Genomic DNA, 14118 nt, shown 5'->3' with positions numbered 1-14118 from the left:
TCTTAAATTTTTTATAGAGACAGAATCTCACTATATTGCTCAGGCCTGGTCTCAATTCCTGGACTCAAGCAGTCCTCCCACCCTAGCCTCCCGAGTTGCTGGGACTACAGATGTGCACCACCATGCCTGGCTAATTTTTAAATTATTTGTAGGGATGAGGTCTCACTACATGTTGCCCAGGCTGGTCTCAAACTCCTGGACCAAGTAATCCTCCTGCCTCAGCCTCCCGAAGTGCTGGGATGACAGGCGCGCATCACCACACCCAGCCTCCTGCTGGTGTTCATGGCATCTAGAAACACACCCACCCCTCACCCCAACACTGGCTTGCTTTCACATTTCTGTTTTAGAAAAGAGGAGGCTAAACAGCATCTCCCCAACTTCGGAAGACAGCCAGTGACCATCACTCCTTGACGAGCAAGATCATAAACACACCCACTGCCCTTAAGTCTGTTTTGTGCTGCTGTTATAGGGACCTAAGACTGGGTAATTTATAAAGAACAAAAATTGATTTCTCACATTTCTGGAGGCCAGGAAGTTCAAGATCAAGGTGCTGGCAGGTTTGGTATCTGGTGAGGGCTGCTCTCTGCTTCCAAGAGGGTGCCTTGGTGCTACATCCTTTGGAGGGAGGAACACTTGTCCTCACATGGCAGACAGTGGCAAGGCAGACAGGGGGATGATCTCCCTCTCTAGCCCTCATATAGGGCACCGACCCCATTCACGAGGGCAGCGCAGTCCTGACTCAGTCACCTCCCCAAGGCTTTACCTCCCAATAAAGTTGCACTGGGGATTAAGTTTCCAACATGTGAATTTCGGTAGACACATTCAGCCCATATCACCATTCCTAAACATTCCAGCTTCATTTGACCCATGTGCCTAAGCAAGCACTTTTTATTTTTTCAGATAGGGTCTCACTTTGGTTCCCAGGCTGGAGTACAGTGGCACCATCATAGCTCACTGCAGCGTCAACCTCCTGGGCTCAAGTGATCCTCCGGCCTCAGCCACCCAAATAGCTGGAACTACAGATGTACACCACCACACCCGGCTAATTTAATTTTTTGTAGAGATAGGGTCTCACCATGTTGACCCGGCTGGTCTCGAATGCCTACGCTTAAGTGATCCACCGTGGCCTCCCAAAGTCCTGGGATTACAGGCAACAAGCATTGTTTTTAAAAGGCAGCATGAACCAGAGCTTCAATAAAGGGAGTTGGTAAACTTTTTTTTTTTTTTTTTTTTTTTTTTCCAAAAGCAAGAAAAGCCCAGGTTGGCCATTTATCCAGCAGAAGCAGAGTATTTCTAAAATAATGGTTCCCCTCAGTACTTGGAAGCGAATTCATGGCAGAGGCGAAGGGCAAACTGCTTCCTCTAGGGGAATTCTGAATACCTGATGCAGAATTCAGCTGGTGTGTGGCCGGGTGCGGTGGCTCATGCCTGTAATCCCAGCACTTTGGGAGGCTGAGGCGGTGGATCATGAGGTCAGGAGTTCAAGACCAGCCTGGCCAACATGGTGAACTTCTGTCTCTACTAAAAATACAAAAATTAACTGGGTGTGGTGGCAGATGCCTGTAATCCCAGTTACTTGGGAGGCTGAGGCAGGAGAATTGCTTGAACCCGGGAGGCAGAGGTTGCAGTGAGCCAAGATCATGCCACTGCACTCCAGCTGGGCAATAGGGCAAGACTCTGTCTCAAAAACAAAAAAACACAAACATTTAGTTGGTGTGAAGTTGCAGCTGGAAATAGCTTCATGAACATTTCGAACCTGTACGGAGCTAGGTATGCGTGCTGCTGCTTTTGGTTGGAGACTTTTGGGAAGCAAACGGGGAGGGGAGAGGAAGCCACTTCCATGTTACCAAAAATTGTGTTACCCACAGCATAGAATTGTAATTTTATGTCAAAATGGAAGCACAGGTAAGATGTCATTAGAGAAAAAGTGTCCTGTGAACTGTATAGGAAGACAGCTAATGACAGAAATTATTAGGCTTTAAAAAGTAGGCGGCTGGGTGCAGTGGCTCATGCCTGTAATCCCAGCACTATGGGAGGCTGAGGTAGGAGGATCACTTAAGCCCAGGAGGTGGAGGCTGTAGTGAGCAGTGATCATGCCACTGCACTCCAGCCTGGGTAATAAAAATAAATAAATAGGCCAGGTGTGGTGGCGCACACCTGTAATCCAATCACTTTGAGAGGCTGAGGCAGGTGGATCATTTGAGGTCAGGAGTTCGAGACCAGCCTGGCTAAAAATACAAAAATTAGCTGGGCATGGTGGCACGCACCTGTAATCCCAGCTACTCGGGAGGCTGAGGTTGCAATGAGCCGAGATTGCACCACTGTGCTCCAGCCTGGACGACAGAGTGAGACTCTGCCTCAAAAAAAAGAAAAAATAAGTAGGGGAAAATGTGCATAAGTGCCAGAAACAGACCATCCCATGGACCTTTTCTGAGCACAGTGAGCCGGACAAGTGGATTTACTGGTTGTCGTAAAGGGGTAGGAAGGAAAGTTCTAGCACATGCTACGAGACAACAGACGGGGATTAAGAAAATCACGCTTTAATGTCTGGTCCTCGATCACCTTAGCACAGCGCTTCTCTGAGGAGAAATGCCAGCTCTGCCACATGGCTGCAGGGAATGGTCGGGGGAAGCCTGCAGCCCAGGCCTACTACAAGTCTAGTGACTGCAGCCAGGCGTCCTCCCCTGCCGCATGAAGTGCTTGAACAGAGCCGCCGTGCCTCAGAGGACTGGGCCTGTCCTGGAGAGAGCTGGAGACAGGAGGCTTCTGAGCAAAGCCAGCTCCAGCCCTGAAAGCCACAGCAGTGCCACTGCCTCAGGCCAGCGCTCCCCCAACAACCCCAGGTTGTGGGAAAAGCAGAGTTGATCCAGCCAAGAACAGACTGGTGACCTCCTGGGCTGAGTGGGCAAACAGATCCTGCACACAACACACAGGAGCTGCTGGGGAACCCTGAGTGCTTGTGGAGTGGAGACTCAATCAGATTCCAGAAATTTCTCTGGGGTGATGTGGCGGCCTTTTCTCCCTCCTCCTCCTCCTGTTCTTCGATGGGGCTGTGGAGAGCCCAGGTGTGGGGTAGGCCTCACTGGTCCAGCTCACTAGCAAGACCCTGCAAAGAAGGACACAAGCAGATCAAGGTGCCCCCGGGACCCCTTGCGGCAGGCGGGAGGGAGGTGCGCTCCCGGGACTTCACTGCCAGGGGTTCTCAAGTTGGTCCCAGGCCTGGAACCCAACCCTTCCTGTTCCACAAGGTGCACTGAAGTAGTGTGTGCACACAGGTGTTCTCAGAGCATGTATTATCATCACCAACTTGAGATGTCGCTCATTGAAACGAGGCTGGGTTTAAAGAGTCAATCTAGTGCAGGGGCCTAGGGATGGAGCAGCTGCTGAGAGTGGCAGGACTGCCCGGGTTAACAGGGGGACACCACACCACACTTGTGCCAGCCTCTGCAGAAGGGCCTCCCCAGACAGGCCCACGCCCAGGGCTCCCACACCCGGGAGATGAGAGGCCTGTGCCTGCTGGGGGCCAGGAGGGGCCTACCTGCTCGTAATCTTCCACATATTTATATTTCTTCTCCCGATAGTAGAGTCTTTTCTTCATGCAGTAGAGGACTATGATGTCACACAGCACGGTCGCCTGAATTTAGCACAGGGTGAGAGTGAGCCAGGATGCTTGCAGTCCATCTTATTCTTTGCGTGCCCCTTCCTGAGAAGCCTGGAATCTTTACCGGAATGGAAAGGCACTCCCATCTCTTGGGAGAAGGCTGGGACCCAAGGGGGGTGGTCTTGGCAAAGGGAAGGTGGGAGGAGGGCTAAGGGCCAAGGGAAAGAAGGCAGGAGGGTCAAGTCTAGAAACACATCTGAGGTCTAGGACCCAGGGCCAGGACCAGGACCCCAGCCCAAGGTCTCACCTCACCATGAGGGTGAAGGCAGGGCCTAAACCACCTACCATGCCTAGCAGCGCCAGGCCAGAGCCGATGTTGATCATAGTGGGGATGATGTCAAATTTCCCTGCCTGCCAAAACAGAGAAAAAGAAAAAAAGTGTTTCTGCAGGGGCAGGGAGAGGCCCCTTGTCCCTGCAGGGAGTGACGGAGGGGAGCCAGTGGCGGCGAGCTACCTTCCCAAACACGATGATGTCGAAGCGGATGCCGTAGGCCTTGATGAGCGTGCGCTGCTCGTTGCCAGCCAGGTCTTTGTAGTACTTGGCAAACCTGAGGGGAAGAAGGATGGATCAGGGGGAGATGGCTGGGGCAGGACCTTGGGCCCTGTGAGAGGACGTTAGAGTGGAGCTGGCACAGGCAAATGGTCCACTCTGCCGGCTGAACGGACGCTGGAGCGGCTCGGGGCCTCTCCTGGCTGAGGTGGGCTGTGCAAGCAGGAGGATGCAGGGCCCACGAGGTAGAGGGACACAGGGAGACCTCCTCCTCCAGCACCACCGTCCTCTCCTGAACCTGAACAGTTTGCTCTCAACATCCCACCTGGTACATCCTGCCTGCCTCCCTCAAGGGACCCTGGCCTCCAACATCTAACAGTAAGAATGTGACCAGCCAGCATTGCAGGAGGGGACTAAGCCAGCCCCAAACACAGCATCAGTGCAGGGCCTTTTTTTTTTTTTTGAGATGGAGTCTCCCTCCGTTGCCAGGCTGGAGTGTAGGGGCACCAATTTTGGCTCACTGCAACCTCCGCCTCCCGGGTTCAAGCAATTTTCCTGCCTCAGCCTCCAGAGTAGCTGGGACTACAGGTGCGTACCACCACGCCCAGCTAATTTTTGGATTTTAAAAATTTTTTTTATTTTTGAGACGGAGTCTCGCTCTGTCGCCCAGGCTGGGGTGCAGTGGCACGATCTCGGCTCACTGCAAGCTTCGCCTCCCAGGTTCACGCCATTCTCCTGCCTCAGCCTCCCGAGTAGCTGGGACTACAGGCGCCCGTCACCACGCCCGGCTAATTTTTTGTATTTTTTAGTAGAGACGGGGTTTCACCAAGTTGGCCAGGATGGTCTCAATCTCTGGACCCAGGGCTTTTTTAATTTATTTTTTTTATTTTTTCAAAGAAACATTGATTCTGTGCACACAGCCTGCAAGAACAACAACAACAACAGAAAGAACCACTCATTCATCACACAGATAAAGAGATGAACAAAATGTCATCTGTCAACACAACAGAATATTATTTGGCCATAAAAAGAGACAAGGTACTGACACAGCCTACAACATGGATGAAGCTTGAAAACATCAGGCTAAGGGGAAGGAGCCAGACGTAAAAGGCCACATATTGATTCTATTTAAATGACATGCCCAGAAGAGGCACATCTGCAGAGACAGAAAGTAGACCGCTGTTGCCAGGGGCCGGGGGATGACAGAAGGGTGCAGGGTTTCTTTTTGAGATGACGGAAATGTTCTAAAATCGACTGTGGTGAAGGCTGCACTTATCTGTGAATATAGTGAAAACTATGAATTCTGCACTTCAAATGCGTGAACGGTATGGCATGTGAATTGCATCTCAATAAGACCATTTAAAAATATATGGCTGGGCGCAGTGGCTCACACCTGTAATTCCGGCACTTTGGGAGGCCGAGGCGGGTGGATCACTTGAGGTGAGGAGCTCGAGACTACCCTGGCCAACGTGGAGAAACCCCGTCTCTAATAAAAATACAAAAAATTAGCTGGGTGTGATGGCGGGTGCCTGTAATCCCAGCTACTCAGGCGCTGAGGCAGGAGAATCTCTTGAATCCGGGAGGCAAAGGTTGCAGAGAGCTGAGATCGCGCCACTGCACTCCAACCTGGGTGACAGAGCAAGTCACTCCCTTAAAAAAAAAAAAAAATATATATATATATATATATATGTGTGTGTGTGTGTGTGTGTGTGTGTGTGTGTGTGAGAGAGAGAGAGAGCGCGAGAGAGCAAGAGCGCGCACGCGTGTGAGTAGGGGATGGATGGTTGGTGAAGAACCGTCAAGACATACCATCCGCTGCCCCGTGTTCTCCAGGGATCCACTAGGAGCCTTGGCCCGCACCCTAGCTCCATGCTCTATCTGGCTCACAACTTCCACGCCATGGGCCAGACCTGGGAGACTCAGGCAGGGCCTGGTGCTGCCCGAGGTCGGGGGATAGGCGTCCTGAGGTCTTTCTGTTTTAGGGCTCTGACCTAAGCTTGAGGTTTCCACAAGAAGTGTGTGACAGTAAGAGATGCAATAACACAAATCTAACTGCTAGAAAAGAAAAATTAAAATATCTGCTTTACTCAGTGAGCCAGAGGGTTCAAAAGGACAGCAGGTTCCACAATTACAGACGTCTCAGGATCCCGTATGGATCGGATTCCACACGTCACCACTAGGGGGAGGCAAGTGCAGCTTTAAAGCACCGCTGAACGCGCCCAAGGATGGTCCTTGCAGGGCCTCTTTCTTTTTTCCCCCCCTGAGACAGAGACTTGCTTTGTCGCCCAGGCTGGAGTGGCAGCGGTGCGATCTCGGCTCACTGCAACCTCTGCCTCCCTGGCTCAAGCGATTCTCCTGCCTTGGCCTCTCAAGCAGCTGGGCTTACAGGCATGCGCCACCATGCCCAGCTAATTTTTGTATTTTGTTTTAGTAGAGATGGGGTTTCGCCATGCTGGCCTCAGATGATCTGCCCGCCTTGGCCTCCCAAAGTGCTAGGATTACAGGCGTGAGTCACTGTGCCCGGCCTGGAGGGCCTCTTTTTTAAAGACTGTGAAAAATGCAGCAAAGGGTACGTGGAAATGTACCTGGCTATAGATTCTGATCATGAGATCATCAGCTGTAGTGGGTTGAACAGTGTGTCTCCCAAAATTCACATCTACCTGAAGCCTGGGAGTGTGACCTTATTTGGAAATAGGATCTTGGCAGATGTAATTTGTTAAGATGAGGTCATACTAGAGTAGGGTGGGCCCTAAATTCAGTGACTGATGTCCTTACAAGAAGAAAAGACACAGAGACACACACAGGGCAGAAGGCCTCATGATGGCAGAGGCAGAGACTAGAGTGACGCGTCCACAAGCCAAGGAATTCCATGGGCTACCAGAAGCCAGGAGAGACAAGTAAGGACTCTCTCCAGAGCCTTCAGAGTGAGCACGGCCCTGCTGACGCCTGGATTTTAGGTTGTGGCCTCTAGAACTGCGAGAGAATCAAGTCCTGTGGTTGCAAGCCACTGTTTGTGGGACTCGCTTATACCTGCCCCAGGACACTGAGATGCCAGCATTTGCAGCAGGGAACCCAGCAAGGCCTTTCAGGGGCCTCAAACCTGTGTCCCCTGCACTCTGGAGATTCTGGCACAGGTTCAACCTTTGAGAAACCAATTCCTGGGCCAGGTCCCAGAGGCCTTTGAACTGGAGGATCACGAGATCATCCGCTCCTTAAGGCAGTGAATGGAGGTCATGGCTGAGGCTGGCGCTGGAAAGCTTAAGCCCCCAGCTTCTCCTGGCTGTTCTAAGAACCATCTCAACACGTTTCTTGCAGCAGAAAAGGGCAAGGAGGGGTCTCAGGGCTGGGATGGCCCCGGAGCAGGACACCACTAAGGGCATTTTCCTGGCATGGCCTTCCCACCACCTTGGATGGGGGACTGGCAGCCTGCCCACGGGATGCTACCTGAGTGCTGGTCTTCAGCGGGCGTGGGTGCCCCCACTGGTGCGTACCCAGCCATCAGCACCCCCCACAACATGAGCGAGGGGCCCAAGCTCACGCCCACCTGAAATTGTAGCCAGGAGACACGTTGTGCTCGACGTCCCGTGTATCAAGGCGGCGGAAGGAGTACCTGGGCAAGCAGAGGGAGGCAGCTCTGTCCAGGTTGCAGTCCCAGTTGACCTGGATGCCCATGATGCCTCCCTGGGGGTGAGCAGCAGAGACACAGCAAGGCTTTCCTCAGCGCCTGGCACGAGACGCCTCCAGGGCTGGGTCAGGAGAGCCAGGGCCCGCACCCACCTCCACGGCCATATCCTGGAAGCTGTGTCCTGCGTTCTCCACTATTTTGCCAAGACGGAATATGGGGCAGAAGGGATCTGTTTTAGCATCATAAATGCAGGACTTGAGGTAAGTAGTGGTGATGTTGGGAAGGATATTCCTCCTAAAGTCGAGAGGAAGCAGAAAATCAGAGCGACGAAAACCTCAGAGAAGAGAGAAGAGCCAGAAGTTTCTCCAAGACCCTGGTGAACTCACACACCTGGCCACCACTTACTTGCTGAAATTAAATTTGGGGTACCAGATGTTGTTCTTAACCAAAAGAGTGAAGTTTTCTGCAGCCTTTAAAAAAGCAGGTCTGAAAAACAATGATAACATTACTGTTAATAAAATACAAATATATACAAATACTCACATACCCATGTTTTTTATATATATATGTATCGTGTGTGTGTCTGTGTGTGTGTGTGTATATATATATATATATATATATATATATAATTTTTTTTTTGAGATGGAGTCACTCTGTCACCTCGAGTGCAGGCTTGAGTGCAATGGCGCGATCTCAGCTCACTGCAGCCTCAGCCTCCTGTGTAGCTGGGATTACACAGGTGTGCGCCACTATGCCTGGTTAACTTTTTTTGTGTTTTTAGTAGAGACAGGGTTCCACCATGTTGGTCAGGCTGGTCTCCAACTCCTGGCCTCAAGTGATCCACCTGCTTCAGCCTCCCAAATTGCTGGGATTACAGACATGAGCCACCACGCCTAGCCTATATACATTTTTGAGACAGGGTCTTGCTCTGTTGCCCAGGCTGGAGTACAGTTGCATGAACACAGCTTCTTGTAGCCTCGACCTCCCAGGCTCAAGGGATTCTCCCACCTCAGCCTCTCAAGTAGCTGGAACTATAGGCATGCATCACCATGCCTGGCTAATTAAATTTTTTTTTTTTTTTTTGTAGAGATGAAGTCTTCCTACATTGCCCAGGCTGGTCTGGATCTCCTGACCTCAAGCAATCTTCCTACCTCTGCCTCCCTGTGCTGGACTACAGGAGTGGGCCACCATGTTCAGCCCCTATGTAATATTTTTAAAAACATATACACACATCTTACAGTGTCATTTTGTCAAGAAGATGAAACACGTCTAGCATTTTCTACACTCTTCTGCATGCACACTCTTCTTCTCTTCCAAGAGAAGACACTGAGCCGAGCCTTCCAGGTTCTTCCCCTCAAGGAAGGGCAGGCCCTCTCCCTCAAGGCAGTGAAAACTGAATTGCTAACCAGGGAGGGGATTTGTGGCCTCACTGGAAATCAGTAGGCCTGGCTTTGTGGCCTCAGGCGTTCTCCAGGGAAAGAATGAAGGCTGGGCAGATCCGGTTTTACAGGTCAAAGCAAAAGTAAATTTGCCTACAGGCTGGATCCTGACCTGTCTGAAAAGTGTACAAAGCACCCGCCAGCAGGTGCGCCCGCCTCTTCTCAGAAGTGCCACGTCAGCTCCTGGCTGACAATACAAGTTGAATCTGTCCCCAAGGGGACTCCATTTCTTTGGTGAATTTCTCCTGGAGAATCTGGCACTGTACGGCTAACCCTTCTGTGGGGGATGTTCCCCTGATCCAGGTGGGATCTTTGGAATGACAACATCAACAGTCTTCCCAGCCCTGAGACAGGAGCAAGGCCAGTGACAGGGCCGCACTCTGAGGAGAGCTGAGCCTGTCACCGCTGCTGTCAGAGAAAGGCTGGTACCAAGGGGCTTCTCTCAGATTTTTTTTTGAGATGGAGTCTCGCTCCTGTTGCTCAGGCTGGAGTGCAATGCCGCAATCTTGGCTCACTGCAACCTTTGGTTTCAAGTGATTCTCCTGCCTCAGCCTCGCGAGTAGCTGGGGTTACAGGTGTGCACCACCACGCCTGGCTAATTTTTTCATATTTTTAGTAGAGATGGGGTTTCACCATGTTGGCCAGGCTGGTCTCGAACTCCTGACCTCAGGTGATCCACCCACCTCGGCCTCCCAAAGTGCTGGGATTACAGGCATGGGCCACTGCGCCTGGACTTCTCTCAGGTCTTCAAAGTCCCCACTCCCTCAAGAGGGATGGCTTACAACAGGGGTGTTGAAGTTTTTGTCATTTCCTGTACCATAACACCCACACACACACACCTGTGTACCTCATATGTAATACTTTAAGATCAACTCACCTTTTTAGAGAAATTGAGATGAAATTCACATAACATAAAATTAACCATTTTAAACTGGACAATTCTGTGGCATTTAGTACATTCATAATGTTGTGCAATCATCACCTCTATCTAGTTCCAAAACGTTTTAGTTTTTGTTTTGTTTTTGAGACAGAGTCTTATTCTGTCGCCCAGGCTGGAGCGCAGTGGCATGATCTTGGCTCACTGCAACTTCCATCTCCCAGGTTCAAGCAATTCTCGTGCCTCAGCCTCCTGAGTAGTGGGATTACAGGTGCGCACCACCACGCCTGGCTAATTTTTACATTTTTAGTAGAGAGGGGGTTTCACCATGTTGGCCAGGCTGGTTTTGAACTCCTGGCCTCAAGTGATCCACCCGTCTCTGCCTCCCAAAGTGCTGGGATTATAGGCATGAGCCACTGTGCCTGGCCAATGTTATTTCTTATATCAGTGTGCACTTAAAAATCATTTTACACTGCATTAGATCTGTAACAGTGATGTCCAATAGAAGTATATTGTGAGGCCAGGTGTGGTGGCTCACGCTGTAATCCCAGCACTTTGGGAGGCTAAGGCAGGTGGGTTGCTTGAGTCCAGGAGTTCAAGACCAGCCTGGGCAACATGGTGAGACCCTGTCTCTACAAAAAATAAGTTAGCTGGGCATGGTGGTGCGCCCCTGTGGTCCCAGCTACACAGGAGGATGAGGCGGGAAGATCACTTGAGTCCAGGAGTTTGAAGCTGCAGTGAGCCATGATCGTTATCACTGCACTGGGTGACAGAGCAAGATCCTGTGTCAAAAAAAAAGTATCTTATGAGACACAACTACAAGCCACACTCCAATTTAAAGTTTCCTAATAGCCACATTACAAAGTAAAAGAAACAAGTAAAATTTTGTACAATAACCCAAAATATTACTTCAACATGTAACCAACATAAAAAAATCAATGAGATATTATACATTCTTTTTTCATAATAAATATTCAGGGCCGGGCGTGGTGACTCACGCCTGTAATCCCAGCCTTTGGGAGGCCAAGGCAGCTGGATCACGAGGTCAGGAGATCGAGACCATCCTGGCTAACACAGTGAAACCCCGTCTCTACCAAAAATACAAAAAAATTAGCTGGGTGTGGTGGCGGACCCCAGTAGTCCCAGCTACTCGGGAGGCTGAGGCAGGAGAATGGCATGAGTGCAGGTGGCAGAGCTTGCAGTGAGCAGAGATGGTGCCACTGCACTCCAGCCTGGGCAACAGAGCGAGACTCCATCTCAAATAAATAAATAAATAAATAAAAATAAATAAATAAAAAATAAATAAATAATAAATATTCAGAATCAGGCTGGGTGCAGTGGCTCACACCTGTAATCCCAGCACTTTGGGAGGCTGAGGCAGGTGGATAACCTGAGGTCAGGAGTTTGAGACCAGCCTGGCCAACATGATGAAACCCCATCTCTACTGAAAATACAAAAATTAGCAAGGTGTGGTGGGGGGTGCCTATAATTCCAGCTACTCAGGAGGCTGAGGCAGGAGAATCACTTGAACCCGGGAGGCAGAGGTTGCGGTGAGCCGAGATCACGCCACTGTGCTCCAGCCTGGGCAACAGAGCGAGACTTCGTCTCAAAAAAAAAAAAAAAAAAAAAAAAAATCCGATTCGATGATGAGTGCACTTCCTATGGACAGCCCATCTCCTTTCGGACCCAGCCATATTTCAATTTTCAATAGCCACGCGTGGCCAGAGTCTCCTGTGTTGGAGAGCACAGCTCTGTGAGATCCTCTCCAGCTCTAAGATGCTAGGATTCCTTTTCTATCTCCTTCCTTTGCCTTAGCAATCTCTAAATCTGCAGTTCTCAGCCTTTCCTTCGGTCTCAACACACCCAGGATGAGGTTCAGTGGCTTCCTGCTCCCCGGGGCTCATGGAGACCTCGGTCTGAGCTCTCGGTGAGAAAGGCCCTAGGCTGCACGCACTTCTCAGAGCACTGCCCGGACTCCACCCCACGAAGCACAGCCAATTACAACCACGAAGAATGTTATTCTAGAGCAACCTTGAACCTGGCTAGTTTAGTTGATTTTTAAATTTTTATTTATTTATTTATTTAAATTTTTATTTTTTGAGAGAGTCTCTCTCTGTCGCCCAGGCTAGAGTGCAGAAGAGCAATCTCAGCTCACTGCAACCTCCACTTCCCAGGTTCAAGCAAATCTCCTACCTCAGCCTCCCAAGTAGCTGGGATTACAGACGACCGCCACCCTAACCCTAAGTTTTGTATTTTTAGTAGAGACGGGGTTTCTCCATGTTGGCCAGGCTGGTCTCGAACTCCTGGCCTCAGATGATCCGCCTGTCTCAGCCTCCCAAAGTGCTAGGATTACAGCATGAGCCACCGCGCCGGGACGAACCTGTCTAGTTTAGTTTAAAATACACTGTAGCAAACATCTGTTGTTTTCTTCCCAGCATCTGCTCCCAGCTTTTCTGGTAACAGAACCCCAAATGTCCTTTGGAAGCCATATCCCCCTGATGCTTGCCTGTGTCACTTGGGTGGGTCTGACTGTAGCCCCAGCTGCAGAGGTGGGCATGTGACCCATTCCCCAGCCACAGAGATGGGTTGAGAGACATGGCCATTGATATGAGGATGGACAGGTCTAGAATCTCCAGGGACAGCTGGAAAGGGAGACTCAGCCTTGCGGGGCTGTAAGTGCAGTGCTGCCTCCTGGGTTAGGCTGTGGGTCCTGCGAGTGAAGCTGGCACGGCGGGACGCAGAGCCAGGAAGGCGGACTACGGTGTTGTCCTTTATCCCTCACTCTGTCGCCCAGGCAGGAGTGCAGTGGCCTCTGTCGCCCAGGAGGGAGCGCAGTGGCACTATCTCAGCTCAGCAACCTCCGCCTCCCAGGTTCAAGAGATTCTTCTGCCTCAGCCTGGCACGAGATTCTCAAGGCTATGCTGGATCTCTTTGGTTAGCCGAACAATACACGGCCACCCCGCCATGCACGCATGTGTGTGTGTGTGTGTGTTTGTGCACATGTGCTTAAGGCACTGAGAACTGTTTCCTGTCAGTTATTTGCAACTGACAGAGTCCTAACATACAAGGAAGGCAGTCACCTGCACCCTTCTCGTGAGTGACAGACTACTTGTGGCCCATCTTGCCACTGATAGTCGCTGCCTTGTGGTTGAGAGCAGCCATCCTAGGGCAGCCTGACTTCATACAGACACCAGAAACACACAAAAAGCCACAACACACAGCTGTAACTCCTTGACCACCTCTGCTCAAGGCTGACACCCAGAGTTGAAGGTGCTTCCGGCTGGGTGTGGTGGCTTCTGGCTGGGTGTGGTGGCTCCCGCCTGTAATCCCAGCACTTTGGGAGGCCAAGGCAGGTGGATCACTTGAGGTCAGGAGTTGGAGACCAGCCTGGCCAACATGGCAAAACCCCGTCTCTACTAAAAATACAAAAAAGTAGTTGGGCGTGGTGGTGGGCGCCTATAATCTCAGCTACTCGGGAGGCTGAGGCACAGAAAATCGCTTGAACACGGGAGGTGGAGGTTGTGGTGAGCCAAGATCGCACCACTGCACTCCAACCTGGGATACAGAGTGAAACTGTGTCTCAACAAAAAAAAAAAAAAAAAAAAAAAGGCACTTCCTTCTCTAGGGCTGGACTCACTGTGGCACGTGTTTGTCATCCTCCACCGGGCACCAGGCTGCCACCTCACACGTCTTGACGGACCGGTTGAAAGCTACGCATCTGCCTGTTGAGACTCCTACAAGCACAAGGGTGGGGGGGGGGGTCCCACGTCCACAGGGGTCTCCTATTTTCTACCTTTTTGGAGTAGGGAGTGAGAGCCCCATCCAGCCAGTCTTGAGCTGTGCAAATCTGGGATTTAGACAGTGTCAGTGTCCAGGAGTTAGAATCGGAGGAAGACAGTCACCTGTGTGCTGGCCACATCTCAGCCAGGGTGATGCCAAGCTAAAGAATGGGACAAGAGGCCAGGCACAGTGGCTCGTGCCTGTAATCCTAGCACTTTGGGAGGCTAAGGCGGGTGGATCACCTGA

At 51.0% G+C, this 14118-nt stretch overlaps 2 protein-coding genes across 6 annotated transcripts in view; one reads left to right on the top strand and one right to left on the bottom strand.

The window, feature by feature from the left end:
• Window positions 1–14118, top strand: part of CAMKK2 (calcium/calmodulin dependent protein kinase kinase 2) — a 76740-nt gene that overhangs the window by 57276 nt on the left and 5346 nt on the right. The window contains exon 16 of one of the 3 annotated variants that reach the window (XM_063711950.1): window positions 5049–5148. The exons of the other annotated variants lie outside the window; for them this stretch is intronic. Coding sequence (XP_063568020.1) covers window positions 5049–5133 — 85 coding nt within the window. The 3' untranslated portion in view covers window positions 5134–5148. Of the gene's footprint in view, window positions 1–5048; window positions 5149–14118 lie in introns of those variants that run through there. 3 annotated transcript variants of the gene reach the window in all.
• The window catches only part of P2RX4 (purinergic receptor P2X 4), a 24160-nt gene continuing 12566 nt past the window's right edge, over window positions 2525–14118 (bottom strand). For all 3 annotated transcript variants that reach the window (XM_054528334.1, XM_024256498.3, XM_054528335.2), the window contains 8 exons: window positions 13730–13826; window positions 8182–8262; window positions 7929–8070; window positions 7696–7832; window positions 4116–4209; window positions 3947–4012; window positions 3539–3634; window positions 2525–3106 (listed from right to left, as the gene is read on the bottom strand). In XM_054528334.1, coding sequence (XP_054384309.1) covers window positions 3080–3106; window positions 3539–3634; window positions 3947–4012; window positions 4116–4209; window positions 7696–7832; window positions 7929–8070; window positions 8182–8262; window positions 13730–13826 — 740 coding nt within the window. In that variant the 3' untranslated portion in view covers window positions 2525–3079. The remainder of the gene's footprint in view (window positions 3107–3538; window positions 3635–3946; window positions 4013–4115; window positions 4210–7695; window positions 7833–7928; window positions 8071–8181; window positions 8263–13729; window positions 13827–14118) is intronic.

Source organism: Pongo abelii, chromosome 10 (assembly GCF_028885655.2).
Source record: "Pongo abelii isolate AG06213 chromosome 10, NHGRI_mPonAbe1-v2.0_pri, whole genome shotgun sequence".
Classification (NCBI taxonomy): Eukaryota; Metazoa; Chordata; class Mammalia; order Primates; family Hominidae; genus Pongo; species Pongo abelii.
The sequence above is the reverse complement of the archived record's forward strand: the minus strand, read 5'-3'. Positions and strand labels throughout refer to the sequence as shown.